We start from the raw sequence: 15894 nt of genomic DNA, 5'->3' as shown, positions 1-15894 counted from the left end.
TAAATCGACGCGATTTTAATTATCTAAAAACTATAAAGAATTTATTGCAAAAAATATTACCTCAGCCAGGATTCGAACCGCCGAGGCATGTGGTAATATTTATCGCAATAACCGGTTAATAATAGTTTGAAACGTCTTTCTCATTGTCAGTCTCTCTTAATATTTGACATAGAATATTTTGATAATTGTATAAACGCGATTAAAATTCAACATATGAAAAGAGTAAATTAAATTCACTTGAGTTTAAATGGAGTTTAGTTGAATGGAATTAAGTGACTTTGCAAACATCAAGTGAACTTTAGCGTGTCACGCACACATACACAGCGTTTCCATACATATTGCAATATACAAGCACGATACGTAATAAGATGCAATGTTTATATCATTCCTTGTTATAACGCAAATCTCATAAAGTAGTTATTTAAAACTAGATAAAAATCTACGTGCATCATCATATTGCACGATAAAAAATGTTTTATTAAAAAGATTAACTATTACACACACACACACTCATATATGTATATATAAAATAGTTAATATAAGGAACGTGCCATATAAAAATGTAAAAAATTACATAAACCACAAATAAAATTATACAATTTGTTTATATTTCTATTATAAATTGTGTGACTTTTATACTCGCTGTTCATACAATTTTATACAGTGTATGCTGAGATAAAGCACTGTAAAAAGAAAGTAAAATTATACGAATAACAAGAGTAAAATCACGCGAAATATGCACCCGTTATGAATCGTATGATTTGTACGCTTGTTGTTAAATATAATTTAATTTTTTTAACAGTACATGCTGAAATAAAGCCTCTTTAAGCCTAGAAATAATCTGAGTTATATTTTTTTCGCGAAAGGGGCTCGCTTTCAGACCTGATAAAGACCCGCAACGCGCGCCGTTAAACCCGTATCGCTCTTTTGCACCGTCGAAGCAGCGGTACGTCCGCGACTCCGTGTGCACGTTTATCGTCCGCAGCTCGTAATCGTGCGATACGTAATAATTCCGGGTTGATATCCTGAGAAATTCCACCGAGGTATAAATAGTGGGCCGCGGAGCAGGCTCTCGGTGAAAGGAGTAAGGGCATATCACGCTCTGGCGAGCTTATTCTTTTCCCGTTTCGCGATCGCCGATCGTTATACACGTCGGCGAGTTATATAGGGTGTTATAAAACCGTTGGACATTTCATCTATACGCTATAAAAAAAAAGTATGTAAAATTACGAGAGAACGACACGTGTAAAAATCGTACAATTTGTAACGCAAGCATATTACATTTCCGTTATATATCGTGTGATTTTTATATACTTGTGTAATTACGTAATTTTACACCTTTTTTTACGGCTCATATTCCTTGCCCGACACGAAGTGGATATTTCTTTCGGGAAAACACGTATATGCGAGTAAGTGTGACGCAACAAAAATATTCGAAATTGATTTTTCGTATCTCCAGTAGATCTCTCGTATTTCAATAGAGTCTCAATTTAAGACTCACAGGTGCGAAAACACGTGCGTTGCAAATTGAAAAGCTGACGTAAGTAATGACCTCCCATTCTTTCCTCACGACTTTCTCTTAGAATTTTTCTGCGAATTGTTACGCCGGCCCTGAACGCGAGCTGATAAGCGCACGAGGAAGTGAAATTTATAGCGAAAAGAAAATGCAGTTAACGTATGCACTGCGCAAAAAAATTAGTAAAACGAAAAATATTTTGATAATTGACGTTCGTGATATCTCGCCAAAGAGAGAAAAGCGAGATGCGATAAGGATATTTCGGTGTATTATTACATCCGTGTATCATCAAACAGTTATATATAATTATGCAATTATCCAGTTATTAGATGCAATATTGGATGCCACACCTTTATCATGTTACTGTTTAATGATCGGTTGATCAACTTGGCATCGATTTTATCTTTGCGAAAGTGTGAGAGATTATCGCTTTTCGCAATTTATTTTTAACTGCACTGTATATCTTCGTAACACAATGAGCCTTAAATTCACAAATTCTGTGAAAAGTCTAATTGAAATTAATTAAGGAGTATAATCTTGTTATTTATTCGCAAACTTAGTACACATGAAAGGGTTCTTATTTTGAACCATTAGTTACTGTTGGACCGTTGACGCTTGATCACCTATTGTGTAAGGTGTTTCAAGTTTCCCATGTCTGCTTTCACGTACTGATTATCGCAACAATTTGATGTAAGGTCCTCTTCTCATAAATGAACATGAGTTTATGAAACTCGGCGAAAATTTCAAGTCGCTGACATTCTTGGAAAAATTTCTCTTTGTTTAAACTTACTTTATTTTGCAATATAAAAAACAGACTTGTATGTTTCTCTCGTACTCTACGACGTTTAGTATCCTCCTTTAAAAAAAAATTTATCGGAAAATAAGATCCGTTTTTACCAGAGTTATATATAAAATTCGATTGGATCTGAGCGACCCAGCTTGTTGAGATATCCACGGATACAGAAAAATGTCTGTAGTTCTAGGATTAAAAATATTTTTGAAGGTTAAAGTGTGGATTTTGATAAATTTTACGCCTAATTTGCAGTAATTATTTATGGAACTTATTATTCAAATTTCAAAATCCTAGATCCGTAGTTCCCCGAAGAAACTTAATCTTTTCCAGAAAATCAAGTTTTAATCTCAGCTTCCTTCAGGTTTTTTTCCCCTTATATTTCTCTTATATTCCTCTAATAACCATAAATATTCTCCAGCCACTCTTGCGAAAGAGTTCACATTTTGAAACGACTTACAGTAGGATAGGAAAGGATTTTTTAAGTATTTAAATCATAGGACTCTTATTATATACTAGCTGTATTAATTTTTATTATTAAGGCCGATTCAGTGTTTTTACTTGTTTCCCTCTCCAAGATTTTTAGATGTCTTGAAAAATTTTTTATCTCATTCTTTTTCTTTGACTGACTCGAATAACCGTTCCTGACTCTACATGTTTTCGCCAGACGACGTCACGCAGGTCTTTTTTTTATTACGTCACGCTCGTCTCGCCGTGATCTCTTTTCTTACGCGTATGTGTTTTTCTTATCTCTGGTTTTCCGCGCTCTATCTCATCTCTGGGAACGTTGCGCCGCAACACTCGCACGCTCAATATGCGCAAGATGAAACGGGAATAAGAGCACATGTGGCTTCCACAAAGTTCGGCATGGTTCGTCGCTCGTAAATTTGATCATGTATAACATTTTATTATATATTATAATCTGATTGTATTTTAACGTATCTCGTAGTCCTGTTATATTTTTATCACATATTATAATCTGATTGTATTTTAATGTATCTCGTAATCCTGTTATATTTTTATCACATATCATAATCTAGTTATAGCATCTCATCATGTCTTTAATTTGATTGTATTTTATTATATACATGTGATAGTTTGATTATATTCTGCTATATATCGTATATAGGTCAATTATATATTTTATTATAAAGTATTATAAAATGGTTTTTTCTTTTTTCAAGGCAGATTACTTAAGATATCGAATTGGTATATATCTCTAGCAATTAATAGATTCGAGAATGCAAATGCTTTCCGTTCCATACTAAACGTGACGTCGGGAATTTTCCGAAATAGGTGCGAGGTAACGGGACATCCTACAACCGTTTTCTCTCAGATACTCTCAGCGAGTAAATTATTGCAGCTTGGCCAAGCCAAGCAAGTTTATCGACTGCAATATCACACGGCTTCGTCCTGCGCCGTGTTTGCCGCATCGGATATCTCATTGCAGCCTCGATGAAACTGTAGATCTCTCTCTCTCTCTCTCTCCCTCTCTGTCGTGTACAAATCCCTTATTCACAATACCGTGGTACGTGATTTTCTCGTTATCGATCCGCTCCTTTCACCTTATCCCCGTTGTTTTCTTTTCTCCCTTTGCACCTTCGTGCGACACGATAATGGATTTTTCCTCTCCCGGCGCGGGGAACGACAATTAAAGTCGCGAGTTTCTGAGCCGCGTATTAGTTTTAAGCGGAAATATATGTGTCAAGTACATGTAACAGCGGCGCGATGCGATCAATACCCTTTCTGTACAGGGTAAATTCCTGTATTTAAAATCGCGCCAGCGAGCGATATACCAATGGCAAAACACGCCGGCGGTCCTCAGCCCGGCGGCAATTGATTATTTTCGCGATACGAGAACGAGGAAGAGGCGCCTCCGCGCATCGTCGACGCTTCGAGATAGTTTTGACGTCATTTTGCGGGGAAATTACGTGATAAACGAGTTTTTTTCGCAGTTATAATAAAAAAAGATTTATCCGCTATTCGATATCTTTCGATTAATTCGTAATCTTACGGACGTGGTGAGAGATATATTTTACAATTGATCTGCATTTCGAGGATTCTTTTCGATACACTGTTTTCAAATCATTTAAATATAATGCGTACTTTCACATAAATGCGTTTATTTGCCGAGGCAGATATTTTTTTTTTTTCGAAATCCTCTTCGCGGTAAAGAATAATGAAGTGAAATCCGAACATCACGCAACTAAAGCGAGCGTTATACGTATTTGCTACGATAATAAAACCATTATGACATATTGCTGATAATGCCGATAAGGATATCAGGAAGAGGAGGGCCTCATGAAATATTACAACACAGTGTTGTGTCTTTGGATTTTCAATATTGTACTATAAACGTAACCTAAGGCGAACCGAAAGAGATTATATATTGCACATAAATATAACATATAATTTTTGCCTTTTTTATAATAAATGTGACACGTTACTAAAAATATCGCTTAAAGCTTAATTAATACAGTATTGTACTATTTAATATATTATTTCACAATACTAGCTACAAAAAAGACCGTTAATTAATTAAATTCTGTGGTTCATGTGACATGTGACGATGTGCTAAAAAAAAAGGTGAAACATTTTTCAGTTGATTTTTTGTAATTTGTTAATCTTAGGCGAACGTGTGAGAAAGGAACTATTCGATACTTAGGCATTCTATTTGATGAATAAGCATTTTAAGAAGTGTAAAGAGAGTTTTATGACATCGGCGGTTACGATTGCAACGCGTAAATAATCGACGATATCTTGAACGCGCTCAAGAATAATGAAATTATCTTACAAAGAAATAAAACTGTTATCGTATGCAAACATACAATGCAAATTCAGGCGACGCTGAGTAAATAAGAGTAAATAATATATAAAAAAAAAAGAACGCAAAATCGGATAGAAAAAAATAAACCTTAACTTTGATAATATCGTAAATATTTGTACCATTATCCACGCGTTGCTCAGATCTTGCCGGAGAAATATCGTGCAAACAAAACTAGCGATAAGGACAAAGAAGAGAGTTGATGTGCTTGCGATCGTGTAATTAAACAGACTACTACGTTTTCAATAACAATCCGGCTTTAACTCTATATATTATAGAACGCATCTCGGATGCGTCGATGTCATACTTTGGGACACGTCCGTCTGAGATTCAAATGTTATGATGATTTATTTCGCTTCGGCATCGTACCGTTTTCACGCTAAGATACCTGCGTCGAACCCAATGTTCCTCAACACTTTCTCTTCTCTCTCCCGTCTCATAGAAAAGTCAGACCTTACGTAACTTTACTGCGGAATGTATACACTATACACCATACCATAGATTAAAAAATACAGCTTGCTGCTTGCCCCGACAGTTGCACAGTTTCAGCGAAAGTTAATAAGAAGTGAAATAATGCGCGTTTAAAGAACTATGATCTCCCTCTTTTTCTCTCTCGCGGAATGTACGTTTGATTGGTCATTAGCTCTCGTTAATGCGCCCACCTTTCTCCCCCTCCCTCCATCCCATCTCGTCTGCCTTCCTACTTGCAACACGCAACTCGTCACAATCTCTCATCTACTAGTAAAACGCGCATATAAATACAACATCATCGTTTCCAATACATACGATTACTTAACCCTCTCCCCTCCGTCCCTATTAGATAGATATACATGTATTGAGAAAAACGGAACTCGTGGTTGCACATCACATTACTAAGAGCACTTAAACCACGCAACACTTAACTGCGTTATAAAAATACGCAATATTATTAAAATAAAATAATTATTCATAGTTCTTAATTCGGTTAACTGCGTTTACTTGACGAAAGTTTTGTTATAGCCTTGCACGTTATCACAGAGTACGATAGTTGCCTTCTTTGCACTGCCTGTAGAACTTCCACGAAAACGCAGCAATCGCCATCAGACATGTAGTAAGGACAATGCCACCTGAAAGATATAACAGAAAGATATACACTATTTCGATATTTGACAATAAACATTTGCTACATTAACGAATGAAACACAGCAAAAAGTTCACGATAAAAGAAAATTATCTAAAAGAATTTTTTTTATAATACTTATATAATGTGCGCTATTTTAATTATTTTAATACACAATTTCTTTACGGATTTTTTACTTTATCGCCTATTGATGTTAATCAATCTATAGAAACGACCTAGCAGAATAACATTACGTACCAAAGAAGCTTAGACCATCAAACTGGCGATCCTTAGATGCAGGGGGTACAGCTGTTGTCTTCGATGCATCCGTGGTACCGGGTACAGCTGTAGAAGAGGGTGGAGATGTAGGAATATGACTTGTTGTTGGTGACGTCGGTGTAGTTGTGGATGTAGTTGTAGTAGTAGTGTTACTAGTGGTAGGCTTGGGATCAGGTACAGCCGTAGTAGGTGTAGTAGTAGGTTTAGTAGTGATAGGTAGAGTAGGAGGTTTAGTAGTGGTAGTTGTAGGAGAAGATGTAGTAATATTAGGATTCTGAGTGGTTTTATTGTTTGATGGATCAGCAGGCTCAGCAGTTGTCGCATCAGTGATGGTCTTTGATACCGCTGCAAGATTTGGCGGAACGATAGATTTAGGTGGTTGTGTCGGTCCAGACTTTGCCTCTATACCTGAATGCATGAAGAACCCATATATTATTTCTTTTAACACAGATAAAGATTTTATACATTTCGAACATAAGTCAACTCATTTTTCCTGACTCTCAATAAAGTAAAAAAAAGTATATTCAAAACTCCATTTACATTTCTATTTATAATGAGCTAATATTTCTTTACACATCATACATAAGTAAAATAAATATGAAGTAAAATAAATAATTTATTTAAAATGTTTCCTAAATTAATAAAATATTCGTATTTAAAAGTACAAAGCAAAGATAAAATTCGCATCAAATTTCATTCTGCGATGATATTAAGATTTCTTCAGACGTTATCTTTTGCGATTTCAAACGTTAAATAATTTCTACTGAATTTTTCTACGCTTTCGGATAATCTCGGGCGTCGAGTTGATATCTTTCCGTTTCTCGCGGACGCGCGTGAAAATATAAGAATGCGTATATCAAGACGGGAGCAAAATGTATATCTTTTCGCGGTAAACTTTCAACCGCTGCAGTATCGCGGTTTAGTACGTGTATCGTTCGCCGGCTGTTTTTGCGTTTTGCATCCATTGTAGAATAGGCTTTATCTAGCTGTAAAGTCGACTGTCGACTCGCGTTTTGTGGTCGGTCGGCGAGCTCGATCGTGTTCGGACGTGTTTTGTCCGGAAGAAAAATTTTTTTTTGAAAGTATTGCGACTGTTACTTGTTACTGTCTGCATTGTTTAACTATCAGTACCTCGTATCGGCGCCTATCGAGGCCTACAACCTTTGTAATTACGCCGCTTGCGGCTTATACGACTAGCGGATCGCCCTGGCCGTTTTCAGAGCAGCACTGCTCCCATTACATAGGAAGAAGAAAAGAAGATCGTTCGCCGGGGGGCGACCGCGCGGATGTGTGCTGCTGACGAAGCATTAAAGTCGTCGCGCGTGTGATCGTTATCGTTCATCGTAGCCAAGATTCGGCCGGCGGTGGTCGGCGAAAGAGATCAATAGCAATCTGCTCGAGACGACCACCACCACCACCGCCGTCGTCGTCGCCTAACGAAGGTCGAAACGCGCGTAAGAGACATACTACACGTTGTACACCGGACCGCTGTGCAACGGATCGATGTTTTTCTTCTCAGTCTTTTATCTTCCTGGATTTCCCGCGCGCGAAACGTCTCGCGCGTGAGACGCGGAATACGCGAGTTCGTGAATAAATTTCGCGAACGTCGCTCTCGGAGAGAAACTCCAGTCTCGGGGCCCAGGAGCCGCTATCGGGTAATTCGACGCGGGTAGGCGTCACATGGAACGCAGAACTCAGCTGCCTTCGGACCGCTATCGTGCGCTTATCACCGTTATTACGTACGCATGAGCGGCGGGCACTTCGGCGACGCGCGCTACGCGCCAAAATATCGAGATCTAGCTTAACTCACCGTTTTCGGCCAGCACCAGCCTGGTGGTGCCGATCGCGACGCTCAGCAACGCGCAGATCACGTAAGCCGGCTTCATTTTGGCTCTCGAAAGTTTTGGGGTATCGGGAGCTCCTCCGCGGGGTTCCTCCTCGTGCTCCTCGAAACGTTGCGCACAGACGACGGAGAACAGACGACGCACGACGCAAACTACCGCCGAACTGGAACGAGTGCCTCTGGCCTCTGGTGAACTCGCAGCCGACCTGCAGCACAGTGCCTGCAGCGACCAGCAACGACCGCGTGCAGTGCGTGAAGACTGTGAAGATGGCGACTGGCGACGGTAACGGCGCAGTTGCCAGATTGTCCGGACTGAATAATCCCTAGAACATGGTGGACCACGATTGCAAGTTCGTTCGTTTTACGTGCACTTTCTGCATTTGAATTTTTCGCTAATTTTCTCTCCTACGCTCGAATATACGTCCATCTCGTTTCAGAGGATCGCGTGTGATTTTGAGACGAGGTGAAAATTGAGAAGTGAGGAAATTCAAATCTACGATTTCATTTATGAAAATCTAATAGATCTATTCACTTTTGCGATCTTTCATCAATCCGATCAATCGATCCTCAGATGCGGAAAACACTAGAAGTGCAAGAATAAGGTGCACCGTATAATTCCGTTCGTTTAGTTTTTAGTTGCATTCCCTAGAACTGAAAATTTGAGTGGGAGAGGGAGAAGCTTGCGCAAATCGAGAACGGACCTATTGCGTAACTTGAGTACAATATCCTGGACAAATTGAGGGATGAAAAGGGGATCGAAAAGCATGCCATATGTTACGCGAAATGTTTCGTGCAATTTTTTCCACTTTAGCCTTTTTGTGTTAAAAAAGCAGCTTAAAAATATTTTATGGAAAATGTATATTTTTATGTTCTCTTTATATATTTTATATGTTAGCGGCAACCTTGCCAACGTCTTATCTCTGTTCTTCATACTCATTGTATTTAACTTTTCTGTTGTGAATTTTGTACATACGTACGCCATAAAAATATCATTATTACATCATTTACATGATTTCAAATAAAAATACATTAATTTGACCTAAATTCTAGCGACGTCAGTCTGCTTTCCGCGATCTATCCGAAAGACATATATTTCTCAAATTTGATAAAGCTAGAATTCTGTTTGAAAGATATATTTTTCAAATTAAAAAAAAAACCGTGAAATAAGTGATCCTCTTTACGTATAAAATCGAAAGTAACGATCGTATTCCGAATGACCGTTCCAGAACGAGTTTCCCGCAACCCTATTCAGTACGTCGCCGATCTGCTCGACTACCCCGGACCCCCGCTCTCTTGTCGGCGGTTACAGGAGAGTGGTGCCCCCTAGAACCTCCGGGTGGCGGGGGAAACCGGGGACGGCAACGGTCGGGAATGCCGATGATGCGCGCTGCTCAGGCGCTCGCGGGTTCAGTGCTGGTGCTCGATGCGAGGCGAGTGCGCGCGCGACGGTGCAGCACGAGTGCTCGCGCTCGTACGGGACTGTTTTCGTTGATATCGTCGAAGAGCGTTCTGGCCACCGTCTCGTGCACAATCGTAATACGATCCGGGGGTTGATTTTGTGACGAGGTGAAAGAACGGGAAATTCGCGCGCTTCGATATCTCGCGGAATCGTACATACCCGATAGAAGGATTGAAAAAAAGGAGTATCTTTATTTGTGAGCCGCGAAAGAGAAAAGAGGAGTATTTTTATTTGTGAGGGCCGCGCGGGACGACGGCCGATCTACACGGGGGTGGTTGACGAGGGCTCGCGGAAGCGCGGGCGAACGGTGCGGCGTTCCGGGGTGGCTGCAGCGGGGTGGCTCGCGACTGGTGGCCAACCCGCGGATAAAGGGCGAGGGAAATGGGCCGCTCCGCGTTTGATACGTGATACGAGGTGCGTGAGCGTGCGCGCGCGCGCGCGCGCGTGTGTGTTCTCTTTCCCTCTTATTCCGTGGAGCAGCCCCGCGCGTGTGTATGTGGCGTGCGTGCGTGTGTCGTCGTCGTCGGCCTCCACGTCCTCCCCGTTGTTGTTGTCGTCGTCGTCGCCGTCGTGCCGAGCCGAGCCGCGAGTCTGTGTGCCGCCCGTATCACGCGTGTGCGTTGCGTGAATGAAAAAGGAAGAAGGGGGAGGGCCGCTCGTTACCCCAAGATTGCCGAAGCGAGCGTCGTTGTGGTGACCGTCGTCGCCGTTGCCGTCGTCGCCGTCGCCGCCGTTGCCCCGCGACGTTGACGTCAAGAGCAAAAGGGGCGGGCTGCTCTTCGTGAAAATGCGGCGCGATATGACGACGGTGAGGGGTGGTGTCGTCGCGACAACGACGACAACGGCGGCGGCGACGATGTCGTTGACAGCGTCATTGTGGTTGACAACATCATCGAGAGGATCCTCGACCGCGTTGTCACCGATGTCGACGTCGACGTCGACGGTGACAACGGTGAGCGCGACCACCCCGTTCCGTCGCCCGTTCGCGGTGACGCTATCGCTGTTGCTGCTGATGTCGATGCACCCTGGCCCGGCCGCGGCCGCCTGCCGGTGGACCAACGAGGCTGGCAACGACACCCGTTCGGCGGACTGCGCCCTTCGCGTCCTGGATCCTACGGCAATCGTCACTCTGGCACCGTCCCTCGACGGCGCTCTCAAGCTACGGATACGCTGCAGCGATGTACATCACTTCGAGAGCAGCTTCAACGCGCAAAGCTGGCAGCGGCTGGCTGGCTTGCACGAGTTGCACGTGCACGGTTGCAAGGTGCTGCGTATCCCGGAGGATGCGTTTCAACCGCTGCCGGATCTCAAGCGGCTCGTCGTGCAAACGTTCAATGCCGCTTGGGGTGCCGCCAGGTATCTGGAATTCGCGCCGAGCTCGCTCCGCGGCCTACGCGAGCTTCACACGCTGGAGATCGTCGAGAGCAACGTGCTAGCGCTGCCGCCCAGGCTGCTCTGCGAGCTGGACAACCTGCAGACCCTCAATCTCACCGGCAATCGTATACGGGACGTCGACGACATCGGGCTGACGGTGCGCGCCGACGTCAACGGCGGATCCTGCCGCGCGGATATCCGAATCCTGGATCTGTCGCGCAACGAATTACGGCAATTATTCGACGACGGTCCGCTGGTGGGCTTACGGCAGCTGCAAGAGTTACACCTGCAGCGCAATGCGATTACCGAGATCGGCAAGAATGCTCTGCACGGACTCACCGTACTGCGTACGTTTAACGCCAGCCATAACGCCTTGGACTCGTTACCCGAGGATTTGTTCAAAACCACGCGCGACCTGCGGGAGATACACCTGGCGCACAATGGCCTGCGAGATCTGCCGCGGGGCGTGTTCACCCAGCTGGAGCAGCTGCTGGTCCTAAATCTCGCCAACAACCGGCTCGGCAGCGATCAAGTTGACGAGACCACTTTTCTCGGTCTGATCCGCTTGATCGTGCTCGACCTCTCGTACAACCAGCTGACGCACATCGACGCGCGTATGTTCAAGGACCTGTTCTTCCTGCAGATCCTCGATCTACGCAACAATTCGATCGATCGTATCGAGAGCAATGCCTTCCTGCCGCTCTACAATCTCCATACGCTCGAACTTTCCGACAACAAACTGCACACTATCGGAGCGCAGCTCTTCAACGGTCTGTTTGTGCTAAATCGTCTGACCATGTCCGGGAACTCGATTTCAAGCATCGACGCGATGGCGTTTCGCAACTGTTCCGATCTCAAGGAACTGGATCTCAGCGGCAACGAGCTCACCGCCGTGCCGGACGCGTTACGTGACCTCGCCTTCCTCAAGACCCTCGACCTGGGCGAGAACCACATCAGCGAGTTCCACAACGGTTCCTTCCGTAATCTACATCAGCTCACTGGCCTACGTCTAATCGGCAACGACGTCGGCAATCTGACGCACGGTATGCTCTGGGACCTGCCGAATTTGCAGATACTCAATCTGGCCCGGAATAAAGTGCAACACGTGGAAAGGCACGCGTTCGATCGTAATATCAAGTTGGAGGCCATTCGCTTGGATGGCAATTTTTTGTCGGACATCAACGGTGTATTTACCAGCATCACCAGTCTCCTGCTGCTGAATTTATCGGAAAATCACATAGAATGGTTCGATTATGCCTTCATACCTGTTAATCTCAAATGGCTCGACATTCACGGCAACTTTATCGAAAGTCTCGGTAACTATTACAAAATTCGCGACTCCAAGGTGAAGACTTTGGACGCCAGTCACAATCGCGTCACCGAGCTCTCGCCGTTGTCCGTGCCGGATAGCGTGGAGCTATTGTTTATCAACAATAACTATATCACCACCGTGCGGTCGAATACGTTCGCTGACAAAGTAAATCTCACCCGGGTTGACATGTACGCGAACATGATCGAGACGATGGAATTGACGTCGCTGCTGCTGACCAAGGTGCCGGAAAACAAACCGCTGCCGGAGTTCTACATCGGCGGCAACCCCTTCAATTGCAACTGCTCGATGGACTGGCTGCCGGCCATCAATAACCAAACCTCGACGAGGGAATATCCACGCGTCATGGATCTTGACAATGCCATGTGCCGTACCTCCGGGCCGCGGGGAGTCGCCATCGTTCCTGCCTCGACCGCACGCTCGGAGCAATTCCTCTGCCGTTACGAGGCGCATTGTTTTGCTCTCTGCCATTGCTGCGACTTCGACGCCTGCGACTGCGAGATGACCTGTCCGGCCGGCTGCAAGTGTTACAATGACCGTACGTGGAACACCAACGCAGTCGATTGCTCGGGTCTCGGGGTCGAAGAAATCCCGCGTAGGATACCGATGGACGCGACCGAGGTCTATCTTGACGGGAACGTGTTGCGGGAGTTGCAGAACCACGTGTTTATCGGCCGGAAAAACATGCGCGTGCTATACGTGAACGCCAGTGGCATCGAGTCTATTCAGAATCGCACCTTCAACGGTCTCAACAACTTGCAGATCCTGCATCTCGAGGACAATCGGATACGTGAACTCAAAGGTTTCGAGTTTGAGCGATTGTCGCACCTGCGCGAGCTTTATTTGCAGAACAACGTGATCGGCTTCATCGGTAATTTGACCTTCCTGCCGCTACGCTCGCTCGAGATCCTCAGATTGCACGGCAATCGGTTGGTAACCTTCCCAGTGTGGCAAGTCACCTTGAACGCTCGATTGGTCGAACTGTCGCTCGGTGGCAACCCGTGGTCGTGTCGATGTAAGTTTTTGCAGGAATTATCTTCGTGGGTGTCGGACAATGCGCACAAGGTTATTGACGCTGGCGACGTATGGTGTTACTATGGCGGTGACGCCAGGCCATCTTATCGGCGTCGTTTAAATGTCAACGAGACTGCCTGCTCGGACTATTTTGCTCAAGGCGGTGTCATCGAGAGTATCATGGTGTCGGACTATTTGCCGTTGGTAGCTGCTACTCTCTCGGCTATTATCGTTCTCTTGGTGATCATAGTACTCGCTTTCGTGTTCCGCGAACCGGTCGGTGCCTGGGCCTACTCCAAGTACGGGTTGCGATTCTTGCGTACGAAATCGGGCAAGGCTGCGACGACGGCGAGCATGGGTCCCGCGGCCGCGATGAGCGCGGGTTGCTGCGACGCCGATCGCGATCGTCTCTACGATTGTTACGTGTGTTACAGTCCGAATGACGAGGACTTTGTCTTGCACTCGTTGGCGGTCGAACTAGAACACGGCGCGGCCGGTCTAAGACTCTGCCTTCATCATCGGGACTTGCCTTGCGTGTTGCGCGCCTCCGCGCCCGCACCGGCCGTCCTCGAGGCGGTGGACGCGTCGCGACGCGTGCTGATCGTGCTTACCCGTGATTTCCTTCAAACCGAATGGTCGCGCTTCGAGTTTCGCGCAGCGCTGCACGAGGCATTACGCGGTCGTGCCTCCCAGCTGATCGTCATCCAAGCCGGCCACGTTGGCGCCGAGGTCGAACGCGATCCCGAGCTGCGGCCTTATCTGAGAACGGCGGCGCTCATACTCACATGGGGCGAGAAGAGGTTCTGGGAACGATTGAGATACGCCATACCGTCGTCCACGACAACTGCGATCATTGCTGCTAGTACTACCACCACTACCACCGCTGTCGGTGACATATCTATCGAGAGCAAATCCTCGCCGTTGGTCTACAAACGCAATATCAACACCTACACGCTGGACGGCGGTGTCGGCGGCGTCGGCGGTCTCGAGAAAACCGGGATGTCGACGCTGCGTGGCGGCCAACGCGCCGCGCTCTTTAAAGACGCCTCGTCGGCGCTGATGCTGCAACACGCTCCGCCCGCTTATTCGTGCGGCGGTGGCCCGCTTCCCCCGATGCTGCCGCAGCAACAGCAACAACAGCAGCCGCAGCCGCCGCCGCCATCGTCGTCGCCAGCGCAGCCCAGGTTAACCGTCAATCACGCTTACCGGGACGCGGTGCCGGCCAATAATCTCGTCACGACCACTGTCGCCACCACCAACACCGCCAACTGCGGCGTTGGCGAGGACCACAGGAGACCGCTGTCCGAGCACATCTACTCGTCCATCGACTCGGACTACTCCACCCTCGAGAGGACCGCCTGGAGACAGCAGCAACTGCCACCCCCGCCGCCCCCACCCACCTCCGGACAGGCCTACCTGGTTTAGCTCCCTGCGACTGACCCCGATATCCCCGCGTACCCATGGGATCGTGGTGCCGTCGACCCAACTGCGATAACGACGAGCGGCGGTAGTAGCTCGTTCCCAAAAGGTTGTGCTTGGTCCCGTGCTCGTCCACGTGACGCACGGTCGGTGACTTCGATAGACTGTGATTTTTCGAAGACGTTGCGCGCGTGCAGAGCCACGGACCCCCGCGAGATTCGTGTACATAGTTCAGAGACGTCGCACAGTGGGAAATTCCGTGCTGTTTTTGGACAAAATTCTTGTGACAGCACAATTTTTAAGATATCCCGTTGATTTTTTTTTTAAAATGCTCAGGAAGACTTGTGCATTAATGCAGTACTGCGGAAATATATTTGTTGCACAACGAAAATTGTTAAACATAGAGTGCAATCCAGTAAATATGAAATTTATGCAAAAAACGGTAATCCCTTCATAAACACAAGCTTCTAGGGTATAGTTTAACCGAGATGGATATCATTTTAACTATGTTTCAAGTCGCTGATAACAAATTCAAGCTTTAAATTTCAAAATTAATTTGTTTAAACAAATTATCTCAAAGTAAGATGTTTTATAAATTTTTATTTCAAAATCTGTGGATACAATTACATACAAAAATATAGTAGGCCTTCAAAGTAATATCTTTTAGATCCAAATTGTTAATAATAATTTACGATTATTTTTTTAACCTAAAGTATAATATCTCCTATATCTTTATTTAAAGGAATTAACGGAAGATTATCAAGCAAAATAAATATAATTTTCATGATTTTTGAGAGCTGATTACGAATTCGACCTCAGAATTGCAAAATTAATTTGTTTAAACAAATTTATTTAAACAAATTATCTGAAAATAATATTAAATATATAAAATTATACAAGTTATACAAAAATTATACAAATATATATTTATTGTGTAATACTAAATA

At 44.9% G+C, this 15894-nt stretch overlaps 2 protein-coding genes across 2 annotated transcripts; one reads left to right on the top strand and one right to left on the bottom strand.

The window, feature by feature from the left end:
• Positions 1-4628: 4628 nt before the first annotated feature.
• On the bottom strand, positions 4629-8630 carry LOC112463291 (integumentary mucin A.1-like). The gene is made up of 3 exons (XM_025029601.1): positions 8319-8630; positions 6488-6916; positions 4629-6236 (listed from the first exon to the last, which is right to left on the bottom strand). The coding sequence occupies exons 1-3, from the start codon at positions 8392-8394 to the stop codon at positions 6142-6144; spliced, it is 600 nt and encodes a 199-aa protein (XP_024885369.1). The 5' UTR covers positions 8395-8630; the 3' UTR covers positions 4629-6141.
• Positions 8631-9723: 1093 nt separating this feature from the next.
• Positions 9724-15188, top strand: LOC112463331 (toll-like receptor 7). Its single transcript, XM_025029686.1, has one exon. The coding sequence runs from the start codon at positions 10598-10600 to the stop codon at positions 14951-14953; it is 4356 nt and encodes a 1451-aa protein (XP_024885454.1). The 5' UTR covers positions 9724-10597; the 3' UTR covers positions 14954-15188.
• Positions 15189-15894: the final 706 nt, after the last annotated feature.

The sequence above is a fragment of the Temnothorax curvispinosus genome, unplaced genomic scaffold (genome assembly GCF_003070985.1).
Source record: "Temnothorax curvispinosus isolate PA1 unplaced genomic scaffold, ASM307098v1 QBEX01013138.1, whole genome shotgun sequence".
NCBI lineage: Eukaryota > Metazoa > Arthropoda > Insecta > Hymenoptera > Formicidae > Temnothorax > Temnothorax curvispinosus.
The sequence above is the reverse complement of the archived record's forward strand: the minus strand, read 5'-3'. Positions and strand labels throughout refer to the sequence as shown.

Coding starts and splice junctions, on each gene's coding strand:
- LOC112463291 (XM_025029601.1), bottom strand. CDS start 8,394: ATGAAGCCGGCTTACGTGATCTGCGCGTTGCTGAGCGTCGCGATCGGC. Junction 6,917..8,318: donor GCTGGTGCTGGCCGAAAACG/GTGAGTTAAGCT, acceptor TCATGCATTCAG/GTATAGAGGCAAAGTCTGGA. Junction 6,237..6,487: donor TGATGGTCTAAGCTTCTTTG/GTACGTAATGTT, acceptor TATATCTTTCAG/GTGGCATTGTCCTTACTACA.
- LOC112463331 (XM_025029686.1), top strand. CDS start 10,598: ATGCGGCGCGATATGACGACGGTGAGGGGTGGTGTCGTCGCGACAACG.